Here is a 13,782-nt window from a genome sequence, read left to right as displayed (position 1 = left end):
AGGTTGTAGATCATGCGTATAAGTAAATCGAAAAGCTGGGAAGAGGCCGGCTGGTAACTAGTGTCAGGTGTCAGGAGAATTGAGTGAGGCGTGGATGTGGAGACAGGATTAATAACTTCTTCATCTTGCTACAAGGATTGCCTTCATCTGAACTAATATACTAGTAGGTACTGCGTGTTTCTCTATAGTTTCTCCTCCCGCCTGCCTCCTTCCCCATCCTTCTTCCTCGCCCTCTTCGTTTCCTATCCTACCCTTCTCGTCTACCTGCCGATTCTTCATCATAACCTGCTCAGCCACGATCCAGACGTGTTTGAATCCGATTCAATATATCCTGAAGGCCTGCTGCATCCACCTTTCTAGACTCACGCTCGATGAGTGTCCTCCTCTCTTCGTCGCGGGGGATGAAGCTTGCTGGAAATGGAGGCGGTCGAAGGAGTCCGCCAATGTCTAGGAGATCCCAAGGATCCAATTTCAGCTTCGTCTCATCTGACGAGCCGACTTCAATGTCGAAAGTCCATAATATACTAGGGATCAAAGCCTCAAGCTCCTTCTGAGCCAGATACTGCCCCGAACAGGCTCGTCGCCCGCAGCCGAATGCAAGCAGCGGCAGGTTGGGGTCTTCAATCCATCGCTCTGGGCGAAAGGAGGCAGCATCTGGTCCGTAAGTATCGGCGTTCAACACGGTTGACCAATGATTGAGTATCACCACCGAGCCTTTCGGTATATCATAACCCATAAACGTGTCGTGCTCGGAGCTGCAGTGCGCTAACGATCCGACCGTGATAGGCCGCCAGCGGAGAACCTCGTTGATGAAGGCTTTTGTATAAGGCAGCTCGGCTATATCATCCAGACTGGGGAGACGACTTTTCCCAACCACGGCATCTAGCTCCTGCTGAGCTTTCGTGACTTTGTCGCGGTGCAGGATGCATGCTAGGATGCAATATCGGAAGGCCGTGGAGGTGGAGTCGATGCCGGCTTGGAAAAGCACGCCAACTACATATAGTAACTCCTCATCGCTGAAATGACTGGTTCGTTCCTTCGTCTGAACATGCTTGGTGAAGTTCCACCCTGGTGCCTCTATGGCGTGTCTGCTGCTTTCTGCAAATATCCGCATCGCCTGCTGATGGAAGCGATTCCCGAATCTCTTCCATGGGTTAAGGAAGCTGGGCAGTTTATTGATGAAGGGCAGGATATCTACCAGCCAGGATCCAGAGATTGCACGCATCGTCTCCTCGACAAAGTCAGACATCTCCCGGATCTCCGGCTCATCTCCTTGAAGACGTTGACCATACGCAAGGCTGTACACCACGCTAGATGTAAAGCGGACAATGCTTTGGTCCCAGTCTTTTGAATGCAGCAGGTCGCGGAGAGTCAGCTTAGTTTCTGCCTCAAGGAGCTCGTGGAAATGCAAGGCCTTGCTCGGTGCGAGAATGATCTTATGGATGCGATTGTGCGCTCTCCACTGAGGCCCGTACGGTAGGAAAACCGTGTGCATCCCGTGGGACAAGTTCTCTAACGCCATCACCATTCGAGGTCGAGAGCTATAGATGCGGCCTCTCTTCGCAAATAATTCATTGGCAATCGAGGCGCTGCCTATGATAATGGCGGGTCTTTGTCCCAGAGACAGGCCCACGATTGGTCCGTACTGCTTGTGCCATTCATCGAAAGTAGATCTGGCCAAGCTGGAAGGAAACTGATGAAGATTCCCTATCAATGGGAGGCCTCGCGGGCCCGGGGGAAGTCTATGACTTGGCCATCTTTTGGTATATTTGATCCAGATGAAGACACACGCAGCAGCTATGAAAGCTATCGTCTTCCAATACTGTGACACCATAGTCTATGCTGTGATGAAGCCAATCTCCATCTCACAGTTCTTGATGTGTGGTTTGAAGCTGCAGCAGGTTGTCTTCCATTATATGCGACCTAGTTTGAGCAACTCATGATGATCTCGTGGTTGGTCTACGTGCCACAGCCTCTCGATGTTGGCTTGCCGTCCACCAAAAGTTCATGAATCCGTTTCTTGTACGTGTTCATGTCCGGATTCATGCAGATGAATGACGCATTCTGCACTGTGATTGTCGACATATCAAATCCCAGCTCAGACTGGATAGGTCTTCTTTTTCTTCTTCATACCCTAGGACTATTCGCCGGGTCAATTCACCGACGTACATGGTACGAAGTTTCAAGATCATTTTCCAAGTGTTACCTGCAGTGGCATTCCAACAGACAAGAAAAGGTGTCATAATTCCTGCACGGCCAAGAGTCAAAGACTTGAGCCAGATTCTGAGGTGGGCTAAGAAGGCAACCGACTTAGTCCAAATGCAGCAGATGAAGACTGAGGTCTGCTGACATCGATTATTCGTGTATCGCACATACCTACTTCGGATTGTTTGCCACACGGATCCGGGTGCAAGGGAAGACCTGCCGGAAATCTTGTTACCCGTTGTTTCTACTTGAACAAGACTAAAAGACCTCGAGACAGGTCTAGCTACCCACCTGATGCGTGTATACACCTGTTTGTCTAGTCTAGTACTTGGACGCAGGGAGTGCGAGCAAAAGATCGATTCGGCCGAGCAAACCTGTAGTGCCTTTTCCTAGAGAGTTGGTTTCCCGATTCCCTGTTTTCCCGTTATCTGGCTCCTCCTCAGACTAAATTTCAGGAATGCTTTAAGGTTGTTTGCCGGACCAGTCCACGTTTTCTTCTCCTGAGGTATTTCCCTGTCTGGGCTTCACATCATGGATAAGATTAAAAATGACGTCGCAAATGGCTCGATACATGCTGTGCTACAGATGCTTCCCTGGCCCAAGCACCCTGTCTTGCATGCTATGTTACACACGTTTCCCTGCCATGGATGGTTGTGGGAATGGTTCATGCAAGGGGTATCCGGTCTTCACGGAAAGCTCAAGTGTCAGTCGGCCCTTCCGCTCAGGCGAGACTTCGCTTCATCATTGATACTCAGAGTTTCATTCACGAGGTCCTTACTAAGACGGACTGCGAAGTGTCATCGTTCTACAAATTCACACTGCAAGGAGGGTTTGCAGTATTGAGGCCCGCTATGATACGCATGCAAAAGCTTACCGAGGACAATCCGCTAGCTGAAACCGTTATATCAAATATTCAATTCTATCGACTGCAATATCAAGTACAAATCGGAAATTTATCATGATCATGGCAGCATATATGGAACTCTGAAAGAAGAAGCAAGGTACAGTACGTTGCAGATGTCGCTATGAAGATAGAAGATAGAAACCTGAAATTCGTCAGTAGCTGCACATCATCCACCATGAAGATTTACCTTTGGGCTCAGCTTACCGTACTCCTGTTTTGCGTCCCTCCATACCTGCGAAACTTGGAACCCGCCCTGCTGTGCAATAATGCTCATTTGTTCTCTATTCCATTTGCCACTACGGAAGAAGAATATCTTCTCCCCATGATGTACCGTCACTGACGTTGCACCGCTCAACAATGTGACATCGCTTTCGGGAGAATAGAAAGTCAGGATCTCGTTCTCCTCTCGATCGTACTCGAGGAGGCAGTTCCAAACCACGTCTTTGAACAGATCCGCTCGGAGCAGCTTGTTAACATGGAGCAGGCCATAGCGGAGGAAGAGGGACGATAACCCCCCTTCGGGATTGTAGGCTTTGAGTAGCTTGCTCTCGTCGGCACAAGCGTCCGCAGAAACCAGAAAGTGGCAGTGCATTCCTGCAATAGCGCAGGCTTGGCGGAACTGACCCATAAGGTCGCTTGCTTCAGTCTTGGAGAGGTTTGCTACACTATTGCCGACCCAGAGAAAGGTGACTGAACGTGTGTGGAGACTGGCGGTGTTGTTGGCGATCCAGTCTACGCAGTCGTCATACGTGCCGAGAAGACCGGAGATACTGATATCCGGGAAGTGCTTGAACTCTGCTTGCAGAGCCTGCAGGCTGCTGCGCAACGCTGATTCCGAGACGTCCATGGCATAGTATTGGACCTTCTTGCCTTGTCTAGCGAGGGCGGAGAGTATGATTGCGGTCTTGTGAAGGTTTCTAAGACGGGGTCAGGCAATGAGTACGATTCATCGAAATGGAAATCTTGAACCCGGGCGAACGCACCCACATCCCAGCTCGACCAGCGCAGACCTATCAGGTAGAGCGCCCGCCATCCTGTCTTTGTGCGTCTCGAGGATCTCCAACTCCTTTGACTTGGGATAGTAGTGAGGACAGTTGGTCCATTCATTGAAGTTTTTGAGCCCCTGCTCGTCCCAGAGGAGAAGTGACGGAATCGTTTTGCGCGACTGCGACAGACCCGATATAACGCATGAGTTCAGGTCGAGAAGCTCCAAGGACTTTCGAATGTCGCGAAGAAAGGGTTCCTTGGGAGCCCGCGTATCGAGCGAAAGTGCCGAGGATGGCCCAGTGACTTCGCAGACAGTGGTCGTAGACATTTCAACAGCTTGATGAATAGCCTTCAGACTATAGAGAGTTGAATCGGTTTGCTTCAGCTGAAACGTCTGGCGTATCGTTTTTAAAGTCGGGGACTGGCGTTGTGTTTCGTCAAAAATGAACATGATGACAGCGCAGTCCTGTATACTTACAGCATATCATGAGCTGTGCCTGTGTCTGCTACACGCTCATTCCCAAGAGTGGTCATCTAATATGTCCGGTTTGACACAAATATTCCTGCTGATGGCATATAGCAGCCGAAAATTGACGTCGATTCATGCAAGCGGTGGAGATCCCTTGACAGGTTGGTTAGGCTTGGCCCCATCAAAACTAGGTTATCGACTAAGGCAAATCCCTAAGAATGTAAGATAGGCACCACAATACGTCATGACTTGAGTCATGTCAGGTAGAGGCCTGCACAGAAGAACATTGCTGAAGTATCCGAGTAAGAGTAGTCGTGGGCCGGGGTCCGGGATAGACATAATGGTATCCTGCGTGTGAGGAAGAAAACCTCCATTTGTGAGCAGCTGTGCGGTACAAAAATACCCCATTCGGTGTCCTGCCGCTATTTGAAGTCATTCAACCATAGACTTTGTTGTTGCTGCATGTGTGAAGAGGATCGTCTTCTGTGGGATGCATTGCACACATTTACCCCGTTCGGACAAGTTCCGCATTTTCCACTAAAATCGTCGGAGATCGACAGGGTTGGTGGGATATGGCTTGATATGAATCAAACCAATCAGCTTATTGAAAAGTTAAGGTAGTCTGCTGGCGTGAAGTTGGGCATGTGGTGTGTGGGCGTGGTGGAAGACAAGGAGGACTCGGGAGAAACAAGGCAGCTGCTGATCGCCACGCAAGATCTCCCCTCGTTCCTTTTCCAACTTCTCCAACGTCAGGGAACCTTACTCCTTCTCGATACCAGTATGAGGAAACACTTGGATTCTCGAGATGAGAAGCACATTTCGTTCATATTTATATTCAGCAGCTAGTCGTTCCAACGCAAGTGAATCCTCTTGAGACATTCTTGCCTTCATCACCTGCGCCAGATTCTTCATATACACCCAACACCTGCTTCTCTTAACCTACAATAACCCACCAAGAAAGAAAACCATGACAAGAGTCGACACTTGCGACAATGCCACCCCTCAAGGCCTCAACCAACCCACGAAGACCATCAACAAGAACCGAGAGTCGCTAGAATTAGTAGGCGAGACCGAGCTCGACCAGCTGCAGCTGCAGCAATTAAACTCCTTCAACCCCCCAACACACCAGCCCGCCAATGTCTGCATACAGGAACTGTTTCACAAACAGGCAGTTGCACAGCCTGAACGCGAGGCCGTATCCGCTTGGAATGGGCAGTTTACGTTTGCCGCTCTCGATCGCCTGTCGTCCTGCCTCGCGTCACACATAATGAATCTCGGAGTCGCGATCGAGGAATTTGTCCCGGTGTGCTCGGAGAAGTCACGCTGGTATCCCGTGGCACTGCTGGGGGTCTTGAAAGCCGGGGCTGCCTTTGTGCCGTTGGATCCATCGCATCCCACCCAGCGCTTAGAAGAGACCTACCGCGCCGTCGCAGCGAAGGTGATCATCGCCACCAAGGCCACGGCCGAGAAGGTCAAGTTTGCCGACAGGATTGTCGTGATAGATGGTGACGATGACGATGGCGATGCCATTGTTCTGGGGAGATGTTCAACAACGCTGCACCCTGAGCCAGAGGTTCCCTGCACCAGTACTGCCTACGCAGTCTTCACGTCCGGGACTTCCGGAAAGCCGAAGGGGGTGGTGATAGAGCATCGGTCTCTGTCGACTAGTGTGCTGGCTAACAGTGCCGCGCTGAACATCCATGAGAAGACCCGTGTCTTCCAGTTTGCGTCCCATGCGTTCGATGCCTCGCTGTTGGACATCTTCGCGCCGTTAGTCATGGGCGGTTGTGTGTGCATACCCTCAGAGGTTGAGCGGAAGAACAATCTGGCAGAGGCATGTCGTCGCCTCAACTGCACTTGGTCTTTCTTGACTCCCTCACTGACAAGGGTTTTGGAACCGGAGGATTTATGCACCCTGCAGACCCTGGTAATTGGAGGCGAGGCTCTGCGGGAAGGGGACATTGAGAAATGGATGTCTCGTATGCAGTGCATCAGCGGTTATGGTCCCACCGAATGCACGATCGGCTGCATGGCTACGACGCTCCAACCAGGCGTCCGGCCTGACCCGTCTGATCTGGGGCGAGGGGTTGGAGTCAATTGCTGGGTCGTTGACCCTGACAACCATGACAGATTGAGCCCGCCGGGGGAGGTTGGAGAACTGCTGCTGGAGGGACCCATGGTCGCCCGCGGCTACTTCAACGACCCTAAACGAACGGCCGAAGTGTTCATCAGCCCCCCGGTGTGGCACAAAATGTTTAGATCCCAAGGTGATCGGATGTACAAGACCGGGGATCTGGTGGTTTACGACGCCGCAAAAAGCGCGATCCGTTACGTTGCCAGAAAGGATACGCAGATCAAGCTCCACGGCCAGCGTCTGGACACAGGAGAGGTTGAGCACCACATCCGATCGATGCTTCCAAGCGCCGTGGATGTTGTGGTAGATATGATTCATCTTGCAGATGAGACTTCAGCTTCAATCCTCGTTGCATTTCTTGTTCTCAAATCAGATAGTACAATAACGCACGTTACCAAAGCAGAATGGCTTGAGGAACCGACGGGTGACCTGAGCACCAACGTGGAGATACTTAAAGCCAGATTGTCCGGACTGGTTCCTGAGTACATGATTCCCAGCGCCTTTCTACCTCTGGTGTCAATGCCTCTCACGAACAACGGAAAAGGTGACCGGAAAATGCTTCGCAATCTGGCTGCGACCTTGACCCGACATGATCTCCGCAGGTATAACGGAAACTATGCTGTCGAGAACAGCAGGCCTTCCAGACCAGTTGAGCGCAAGCTCCAGATGCTGTGGTCAAATGTTCTCGAGATTCCAATGGATGAGATTGGTCTTCAAGATGGCTTCTTTGCTCTTGGTGGGACTTCTGTGGCAGCCATGAAGCTGGCCGGTCTAGCGAGGAAAGAAGGCCTCGAATTAGACATAGCCGACTTATATGCTCACCATGCCCTCGAAGACATGGTTACCCGAATCCGCACGATTTCGAGAGGTAGCGCAATCCGACCGTTCTCTCTGGTTCCTGCCAGTGAAAACTTTAAGCAAATTCTTACAGAGACCATGAAGCAGTGCGGGCTCAGCCACGAAACAGAAATCGAGGACGTGTATCCTTGTACACCGTTGCAGGAAGGACTTATATCTCTCGCCGCTAAAAGACCGGGCTCCTACATTGGCGTGTTTCGGTACGAAATGCCTGCGAAGGTGAATACTCGCCGGTTTCATTCTGCATGGGATGCGTTGGTCGACGCTCACCCGATTCTGAGGACCCGGTTTATACAAACCAGCAATGGCAAGATCTACCAGGCAGTAATTCGGAGGCCAGTCGCGTTAGAGCTGAGCTCGCTGAACGGGGAGGGATTCAGGGCAGCAAAAGGTTCGCTCTCCTGCGAGCTCGGACAGTCCTGGATTCGTGCACATCTTCACAATACAGCATCTACTTTACAGCTGCCAGTTTTCGCACTGGCTGTGCATCATGCTTTGTCCGATGGCTGGGGCCTTCCCGTACTCCTTCGGGACCTCGAAGCCGCCTATAACGGACATGCACTTGAAGAGAGGCCATTCAGTCCTTTGATCGAGTACATCGGGCGCACGACTACCGAGCGAGAGGCATATTGGAAGGGCCGCTTCACTGATGTGCAGAGTGCCAGCTTCCCCTCGCTACCTTCCCCAGCCTACATCCCCAAGTCTACGGAACTGCATCCAATCTGTATTCCCGTGAACCATCGGGTTGCAAGTGAGTACACACTTGCTGACAAACTCAAGCTAGCATGGGGTGTCATCCTTTCCCTTTATACGGAGACCGCCGATGTCGTCTTCGGCCTCACTGTTAGCGGACGTGGCGCTCCTGTGCTGGGCGTCGAGGATATGACTGGCCCGGCAATCGCGACCATCCCTTTGAGACTGAATCTCGATCCAGAGATGACCGTGAAGAACAGTCTTCAGCGTTTGCGGGAGTTCTGTGTTACCGCGATGCCTTTCGAGCACATAGGGCTTCAAAACCTTCGACGCCTTGGTCAGGGATCTAGCAAAGCTTGTGATTTCCAGAGCCATGTTGTCATCCAACCTGAGGAGACTGGCAGTGATTGGATGTTCGCAAGGAAGCAGGACTATTCGGAAACTGGAGCATTCAGTTCCTACGCAATTACCTTGATCTGTCAGCAGAAACCGGGCTCAATAGAGATCGAGGCAACATTCGATCCGCATGTTGTCCCCAGCGTGCAAATGGACCGGTTATTGAAGCAGCTCAGACATATCATGCAAGTTCTGATTTCTGGATCTGAAGAAGCTCGTCTGTGTGAGCTGGACACTATTTGTCCTGAAGATTGGTCACAGTTGAAACAATGGAATACCGCGCTTCCCGAGACAGTGGAGATCTGTGCTCACGGGTGGATCCGAAAGCGAAGTCTCGCGCAGCCCAACGCTCCAGCTGTGTGCGCTTGGGATGGCAGTTTCACTTATGGGGAGATGGAGCAGACCTCATCTAAGATGGCTGCCTATCTCCGAAAGCAAGGCGTAGGTCCTAATGTGTTTATTCCTCTCTTCTTCGAAAAGTCATGCTGGACCAGCATTGCAATGCTTGCAGTGACGAAGGCCGGAGGCGCATTTATTCTGCTAGACGACTCTCACCCAGAACAACGACTGCGTGGAATATGCGATGATGCAGAGGCGCCTTTTATTATCACGTCGGAGAAGAATGCACCTCGTGCAGGTCAAATTGCAAAGTCTTCCATCATACTGGGTGATTCGCACCAATCGTGGCCACAGAGTCAGACTGAACCCGCAACTCCCATGTCACGGGTCAAACCCAGAGATGCCCTCTATGCAGTCTTCACCTCGGGCTCGACGGGAAAGCCCAAAGGCGCCGTCATGTCGCATCAGTCGTGGTGCACAAGCGCCAAAGCCAACAGCGTTGCATTGTCATTGCGTCCTACTTCCCGTGTCTTTCAGTTCGCCGCATACGCTTTTGATATCAGCATCGCAGATCATTTGCTGACTTTCGTAGCTGGCGGTTGTGTCTGTATTCCTTCTGCCAAAGATCGAGAAGGAGACCTTGCGCAGATCATCGGTAGACTCGAGGCCAATTGGGCATGCTTGACGCCGTCTGTGGCGCGCATTATCGAATCTCGAAACGTTCCATCACTGACGACGCTGGTATTAGCAGGAGAGCCTATTGCGCCGGAGGATATCTCGACGTGGTCACCAGCAGTTCACTTGTTAAACTTATATGGGCCCGCGGAGTGTGCCATCCTGACCACTCTGAATCAAAATGTCAACAACCCAAGTGATCCGAACAACGTCGGGCCTCCGACTAGCGCAGTGTGTTGGGTCGTGGACACAAGAAGCGTCGACAAACTAGTACCTATCGGAACAGTGGGAGAGCTCGTGGTCGAAAGCCCTATTGTAGGCTACGGTTACCTCAACAACCCGATCAAGACGGCTGCCTCCTTTATCGCCCCAGAGGCGCACCCACCGTGGCTGCGGCGGTTCCGGCGCACAGAAACCACCCGTTCGCGTCTCTACCGCACGGGTGATCTGGTCCAGTACGCAGAAGACGGAACCCTGAGGTTCATCGGCCGCAAAGACACACAGATCAAGTTGCGCGGGCAACGCATCGAGCTGGGCGAGGTCGAATACCACCTGCGCCGCAGTCTTCCTGACGCCGCCGAGGTCGTGGCCGAGGTCGTCGTCCCGAACGATGATAGATCACAAAGCCGAAGGCAGCCGACCCTGACGGCCTTCGTCCGTCCGCGGGAGCAGACTACCCAGAACTCAGGCCCCTCGCTTCTCCAAGCGCAAATCGCCACAGCGCTAACAACCCTGCGCGCCTCCCTGCCCACATACATGATCCCGACGGCATTCCTGTGCGTAGATTCATTTCCCCTGAGCAAGTCCCGCAAGCTGGACCGCGGCCAGCTCCGCAGCATGGCCGCTGTACTACCCCGGGAGGCATACCTCGATGCGCCCACCCTGCAGAAGCGGGAGCCGTCCGGCCCAGCGGAAGAGATGTTGCATCGGCTATTTGCGGACACCCTGAAGATCGACCCCGCGGAGTTCGGCATCGACCATGACTTCTTTGGGCTGGGCGGCGACTCCATCCTGGCTATGGGTCTGGTGGCGCGGGCGCGGGCGCGGGCGCGAGCGCGTAGCTTGGATTTCACCGTGGCGGATCTGTTTGCCCATCCCACGGTGGGCGCGCTTGCTGGGCATGTGATGTAGTAGAGTGGATCACGCTACCTATCCGTACCCCTATCAGGTCTAGTTACCCGGCTAGGTGGCCAGGTGGTAAGTAAACCTTTCACAAGCCACTCGATGACACCCGAATGCCTGCTGCGCCGGCACATGCGTCGCAAAGAGAGAACCTGGGTTGTTGCCTTAGTTTTGCAGTATTGTGCCACCATATCTTGTACAAGAAGAAGTACCATCCTTCAGAATGGCTCTTACTTTTCTAAGAGTAATCGACTCGATTCGACATTCAATACAAGGCCACCTGCGCAGTATTCCCCCGTCCTTAACAGTACATACTATCCCCTCCCCTCACAACCTTTGTTACTCTCATCTTCAGAAATGTGACCACTGAGTTGTTTCTAGCCAGAGATGGAATTCATGTATATCAAAACGCCATTGATCTTCTCACCATGATGAGACATTCTCAACAGATCTCGGAGAAGAGAGTGTGTGAGAGAGTGTGGGTGTTAAAGTGCAAGCACCAGCGCCTTCAGTTGCGCGAAATCGGGCGTCCCCAGCCCCGTCACTGGATCCCATCCGGTTGTCGCATTCCAGTGGGCCCAAGGAATGACACTGGCGCCGGGGACCCGGCGGTTGGTCTGGGGATTCACCCCGTTGCAGCCATTGGCCTGGCCCACCTCGATGTCGCGCCATGCCGCCGAGGACCGGAGGGCGTACATGAGAGGGTTCAGGAATCCCAGCGCGGGGCGGCCCGCGGCTAGGCGCGCGTCGTTCAACAAGGCGACAATGGCGGCGAAGACGGGGCACGAGGCCGAGGTGCCTCCGGAACCGTAGAAATAGCCGTCGTAGATGACCTTGTAACTGTGAGCGGAGGAGTCAGGAATTTAGCTTCGCGAGGGCTTGAGTTTTTCTTTCCAACGACGACACAAACATACTCGGGATACATGCTGTGGGCGGATACATCCGGGAACCCGCGCCCGGAGAAGTTGGTGTATCGGGCATAATACTCGTGCGTCTCGTCGGAGAGATATTGGTCCAGATAGGTTCCCACCGCGGTGTCTTGATACCAGGCGCGTGGGAAATAATTGCTGAATCCGCCGGAACTCGCGTTCCAGGCTATCTCGGGCTCGAACCCCTGCGTCCCACCAATGGCGGTGATATAGGGGCAGGTGGCGGGGAAGATGGGGGTGAATTCCGGGGTCCGGCTCCCATCGTTCGACTGACAGGGGGAGCCAATACCTTATTAGAGAGTATGAGTTTGGGGAATCCTCAAGAGATATAAAATACAATCAAATCAGGCGGGGCAGGCTACTAGGTACTAGGTACTAGGTACTACTGTAGGTAACTTAACTTACCAGTGTCGCCGGAGGATTGTAGAATAGAGATCCCGCGGAGACCCATCAGACCGATCATGTTGCACACTCGCTTCGCATACGCGATCGGGACTGTCTGTTTTTCAGTGGGGCAAGTTAGAGAGCTAAACAAGAAAGGAGGTGCGGGTGGAACAGGAGAGCAAAATTTGCGTTCTGGGTCTCCTCAGATGCATTCCAGACCTGTTCGTCATCTCCGTAGGAGTTGGAAATGACCTGAGGCAGTTCCGCATTGGATCTCAGCATCAGGTTCTCATAGTAGGCGAGGTATGGTTCATTTCGGTTAATGGTGGGTTCGTCGAGATTGGGGGTGAAAGGACTGGGGAAGCAAGCTCAAGATTAGTATTCCCCTTGACCTTTTTTTTTCTTCCTTTTCTAGAAATATTCAGCAGGACAGAGAACTTGGGAAAAGGTGTTCAAACGTACGGGGAGCCCCCGGTGATAAACTCCACCGTCGGCAACGGCCCACTGAGCGCAACAATTAGCTCGGCATCCAGATTGGCTTCGATATAGCTCGCGGTGGTCCCATTCTGATCATTGTCCGCTCTCTGAATGAGCTCCGTGGTGATGTTTTCCGCCGGCAGCCCGAAGAATTTCTCATAGCGCGCTATGTCCGCGTAGAGGGCGGATTGGTTCAGGAAGCTGGTGAAACCAATGCGACTGCCCGTACCGACCTGGGGGGTATAATTCCCGATATTATACATCTCCCTCAGGCAGGATGGCGTGATGGAGCTCTCACATGGGATGCTCGATGCCGTTCGCGACCCAGCGGCTCGTCGAACGAGCCGGGAGGGAGAAGACTCCCGCTTCGCCAGGCGACTCTTGGCCTGAACCACAGTGGTGGTCACTAGATCAATGGAGCTCTCCAGGTGCGCAGGAACGGTATAATGATCCATGCTGAGGGTCTCGGAGGAACCACTCCGATAGTAAGCAAAGGTGGTTTGGAAGAGTGCATTCGCCTTTGCCACTTCGGTATGAAGCTCCAAGACCCCTCCCTCTAGGCATGTCACATTTATCTCGGATCGATGAAGCCACTCGAGCACGGGAGTGGCGTTGGCGATGGGGAAAAGGGTATTCACCTCGTCGCGGTCGAGGTACTGACCATATTGAGGGCTGCCCGGCGTGGAAACCGCCTTCAAAAGCGGCTCGAGGTGTTCGAGATTGTGCCGGGTAAGGATTAGAGAGAGGACAAAGGCAGTGTCTAAAGGAGCGTCGTGCAGATACTCCAGGGCTCCTGTCTGAGTCGAGGGGCCGGCCGCCGTGGATGCTAGATGAGCATATTGGAGGAGAAGTAGGGCTTGTGGGAGCAGAACCACCTTCATGGCTGCGATGCAGGTCTCGTGCCCTGTGCACGAATATCTGCAATATGAGTGAAAGGGTGCTTGGAATGACTTGACGCGCTCATGACCTTATACTTGGAAGACACGGGTTCGAATCTTTATTAACTCCGCAGCCACTCATGCGTCTCGCTCCCCTCTGTTGGGGATTCCGAATCTGCTCGGTCAAGGCCCGAACTTTGGAAAGGCCTGCCCTCCCCTCCGCCTGACAGAACGATACCAGTTGTAGAACACAACAATCAATTCCAGACCTCATATCCCACAAGGTAACAGATGTACGGTGGGTACTGTTTACCTCGAATGTGACCCTGACC

The 13,782-nt window shown here is 52.8% G+C and overlaps 5 protein-coding genes across 5 annotated transcripts; 2 read left to right on the top strand and 3 right to left on the bottom strand.

Moving 5' to 3' along the window:
- Window positions 1-283: 283 nt before the first annotated feature.
- Window positions 284-1,834, bottom strand: BO95DRAFT_406391 (cytochrome P450; the record flags this gene model as incomplete). Its single annotated transcript, XM_025584030.1, has 1 exon — window positions 284-1,834. The coding sequence occupies one exon, from the start codon at window positions 1,832-1,834 to the stop codon at window positions 290-292; it is 1,545 nt and encodes a 514-aa protein (XP_025445713.1). The 3' UTR covers window positions 284-289.
- Window positions 1,835-2,437: 603 nt separating this feature from the next.
- Window positions 2,438-3,221, top strand: BO95DRAFT_10740 (uncharacterized protein). Its single transcript, XM_025580350.1, has 4 exons — window positions 2,438-2,601; window positions 2,673-2,710; window positions 2,791-2,908; window positions 3,001-3,221. Exons 3-4 carry the CDS (start codon window positions 2,791-2,793, stop codon window positions 3,165-3,167), a joined length of 285 nt encoding a protein of 94 aa, XP_025445712.1. The 5' UTR covers window positions 2,438-2,601; window positions 2,673-2,710; the 3' UTR covers window positions 3,168-3,221.
- Window positions 3,222-4,625, bottom strand: BO95DRAFT_10754 (uncharacterized protein). The gene is made up of 3 exons (XM_025580351.1): window positions 4,575-4,625; window positions 4,093-4,517; window positions 3,222-4,026 (listed from the first exon to the last, which is right to left on the bottom strand). The coding sequence occupies exons 2-3, from the start codon at window positions 4,422-4,424 to the stop codon at window positions 3,276-3,278; spliced, it is 1,083 nt and encodes a 360-aa protein (XP_025445711.1). The 5' UTR covers window positions 4,425-4,517; window positions 4,575-4,625; the 3' UTR covers window positions 3,222-3,275.
- Window positions 4,626-5,706: 1,081 nt separating this feature from the next.
- On the top strand, window positions 5,707-10,701 carry BO95DRAFT_322108 (acetyl-CoA synthetase-like protein; the record flags this gene model as incomplete). Its single annotated transcript, XM_025581813.1, has 1 exon — window positions 5,707-10,701. A coding segment is annotated over one exon (4,995 nt), but the record flags the coding sequence as incomplete, so codon positions are not given.
- Window positions 10,702-10,922: 221 nt separating this feature from the next.
- BO95DRAFT_471079 (S53 family peptidase) lies at window positions 10,923-13,508 on the bottom strand. Its single transcript, XM_025589565.1, has 5 exons — window positions 12,558-13,508; window positions 12,315-12,450; window positions 12,117-12,210; window positions 11,697-12,000; window positions 10,923-11,622 (listed from the first exon to the last, which is right to left on the bottom strand). The coding sequence occupies exons 1-5, from the start codon at window positions 13,451-13,453 to the stop codon at window positions 11,268-11,270; spliced, it is 1,785 nt and encodes a 594-aa protein (XP_025445709.1). The 5' UTR covers window positions 13,454-13,508; the 3' UTR covers window positions 10,923-11,267.
- Between the last annotated feature and the right edge of the window lie 274 nt (window positions 13,509-13,782).

The sequence above is a fragment of the Aspergillus brunneoviolaceus genome (assembly GCF_003184695.1).
Source record: "Aspergillus brunneoviolaceus CBS 621.78 unplaced genomic scaffold BO95scaffold_10, whole genome shotgun sequence".
Lineage (NCBI taxonomy): Eukaryota > Fungi > Ascomycota > Eurotiomycetes > Eurotiales > Aspergillaceae > Aspergillus > Aspergillus brunneoviolaceus.
Note: the sequence above shows the minus strand (reverse complement) of the source record. Positions and strands in the feature narration are given on the sequence as shown.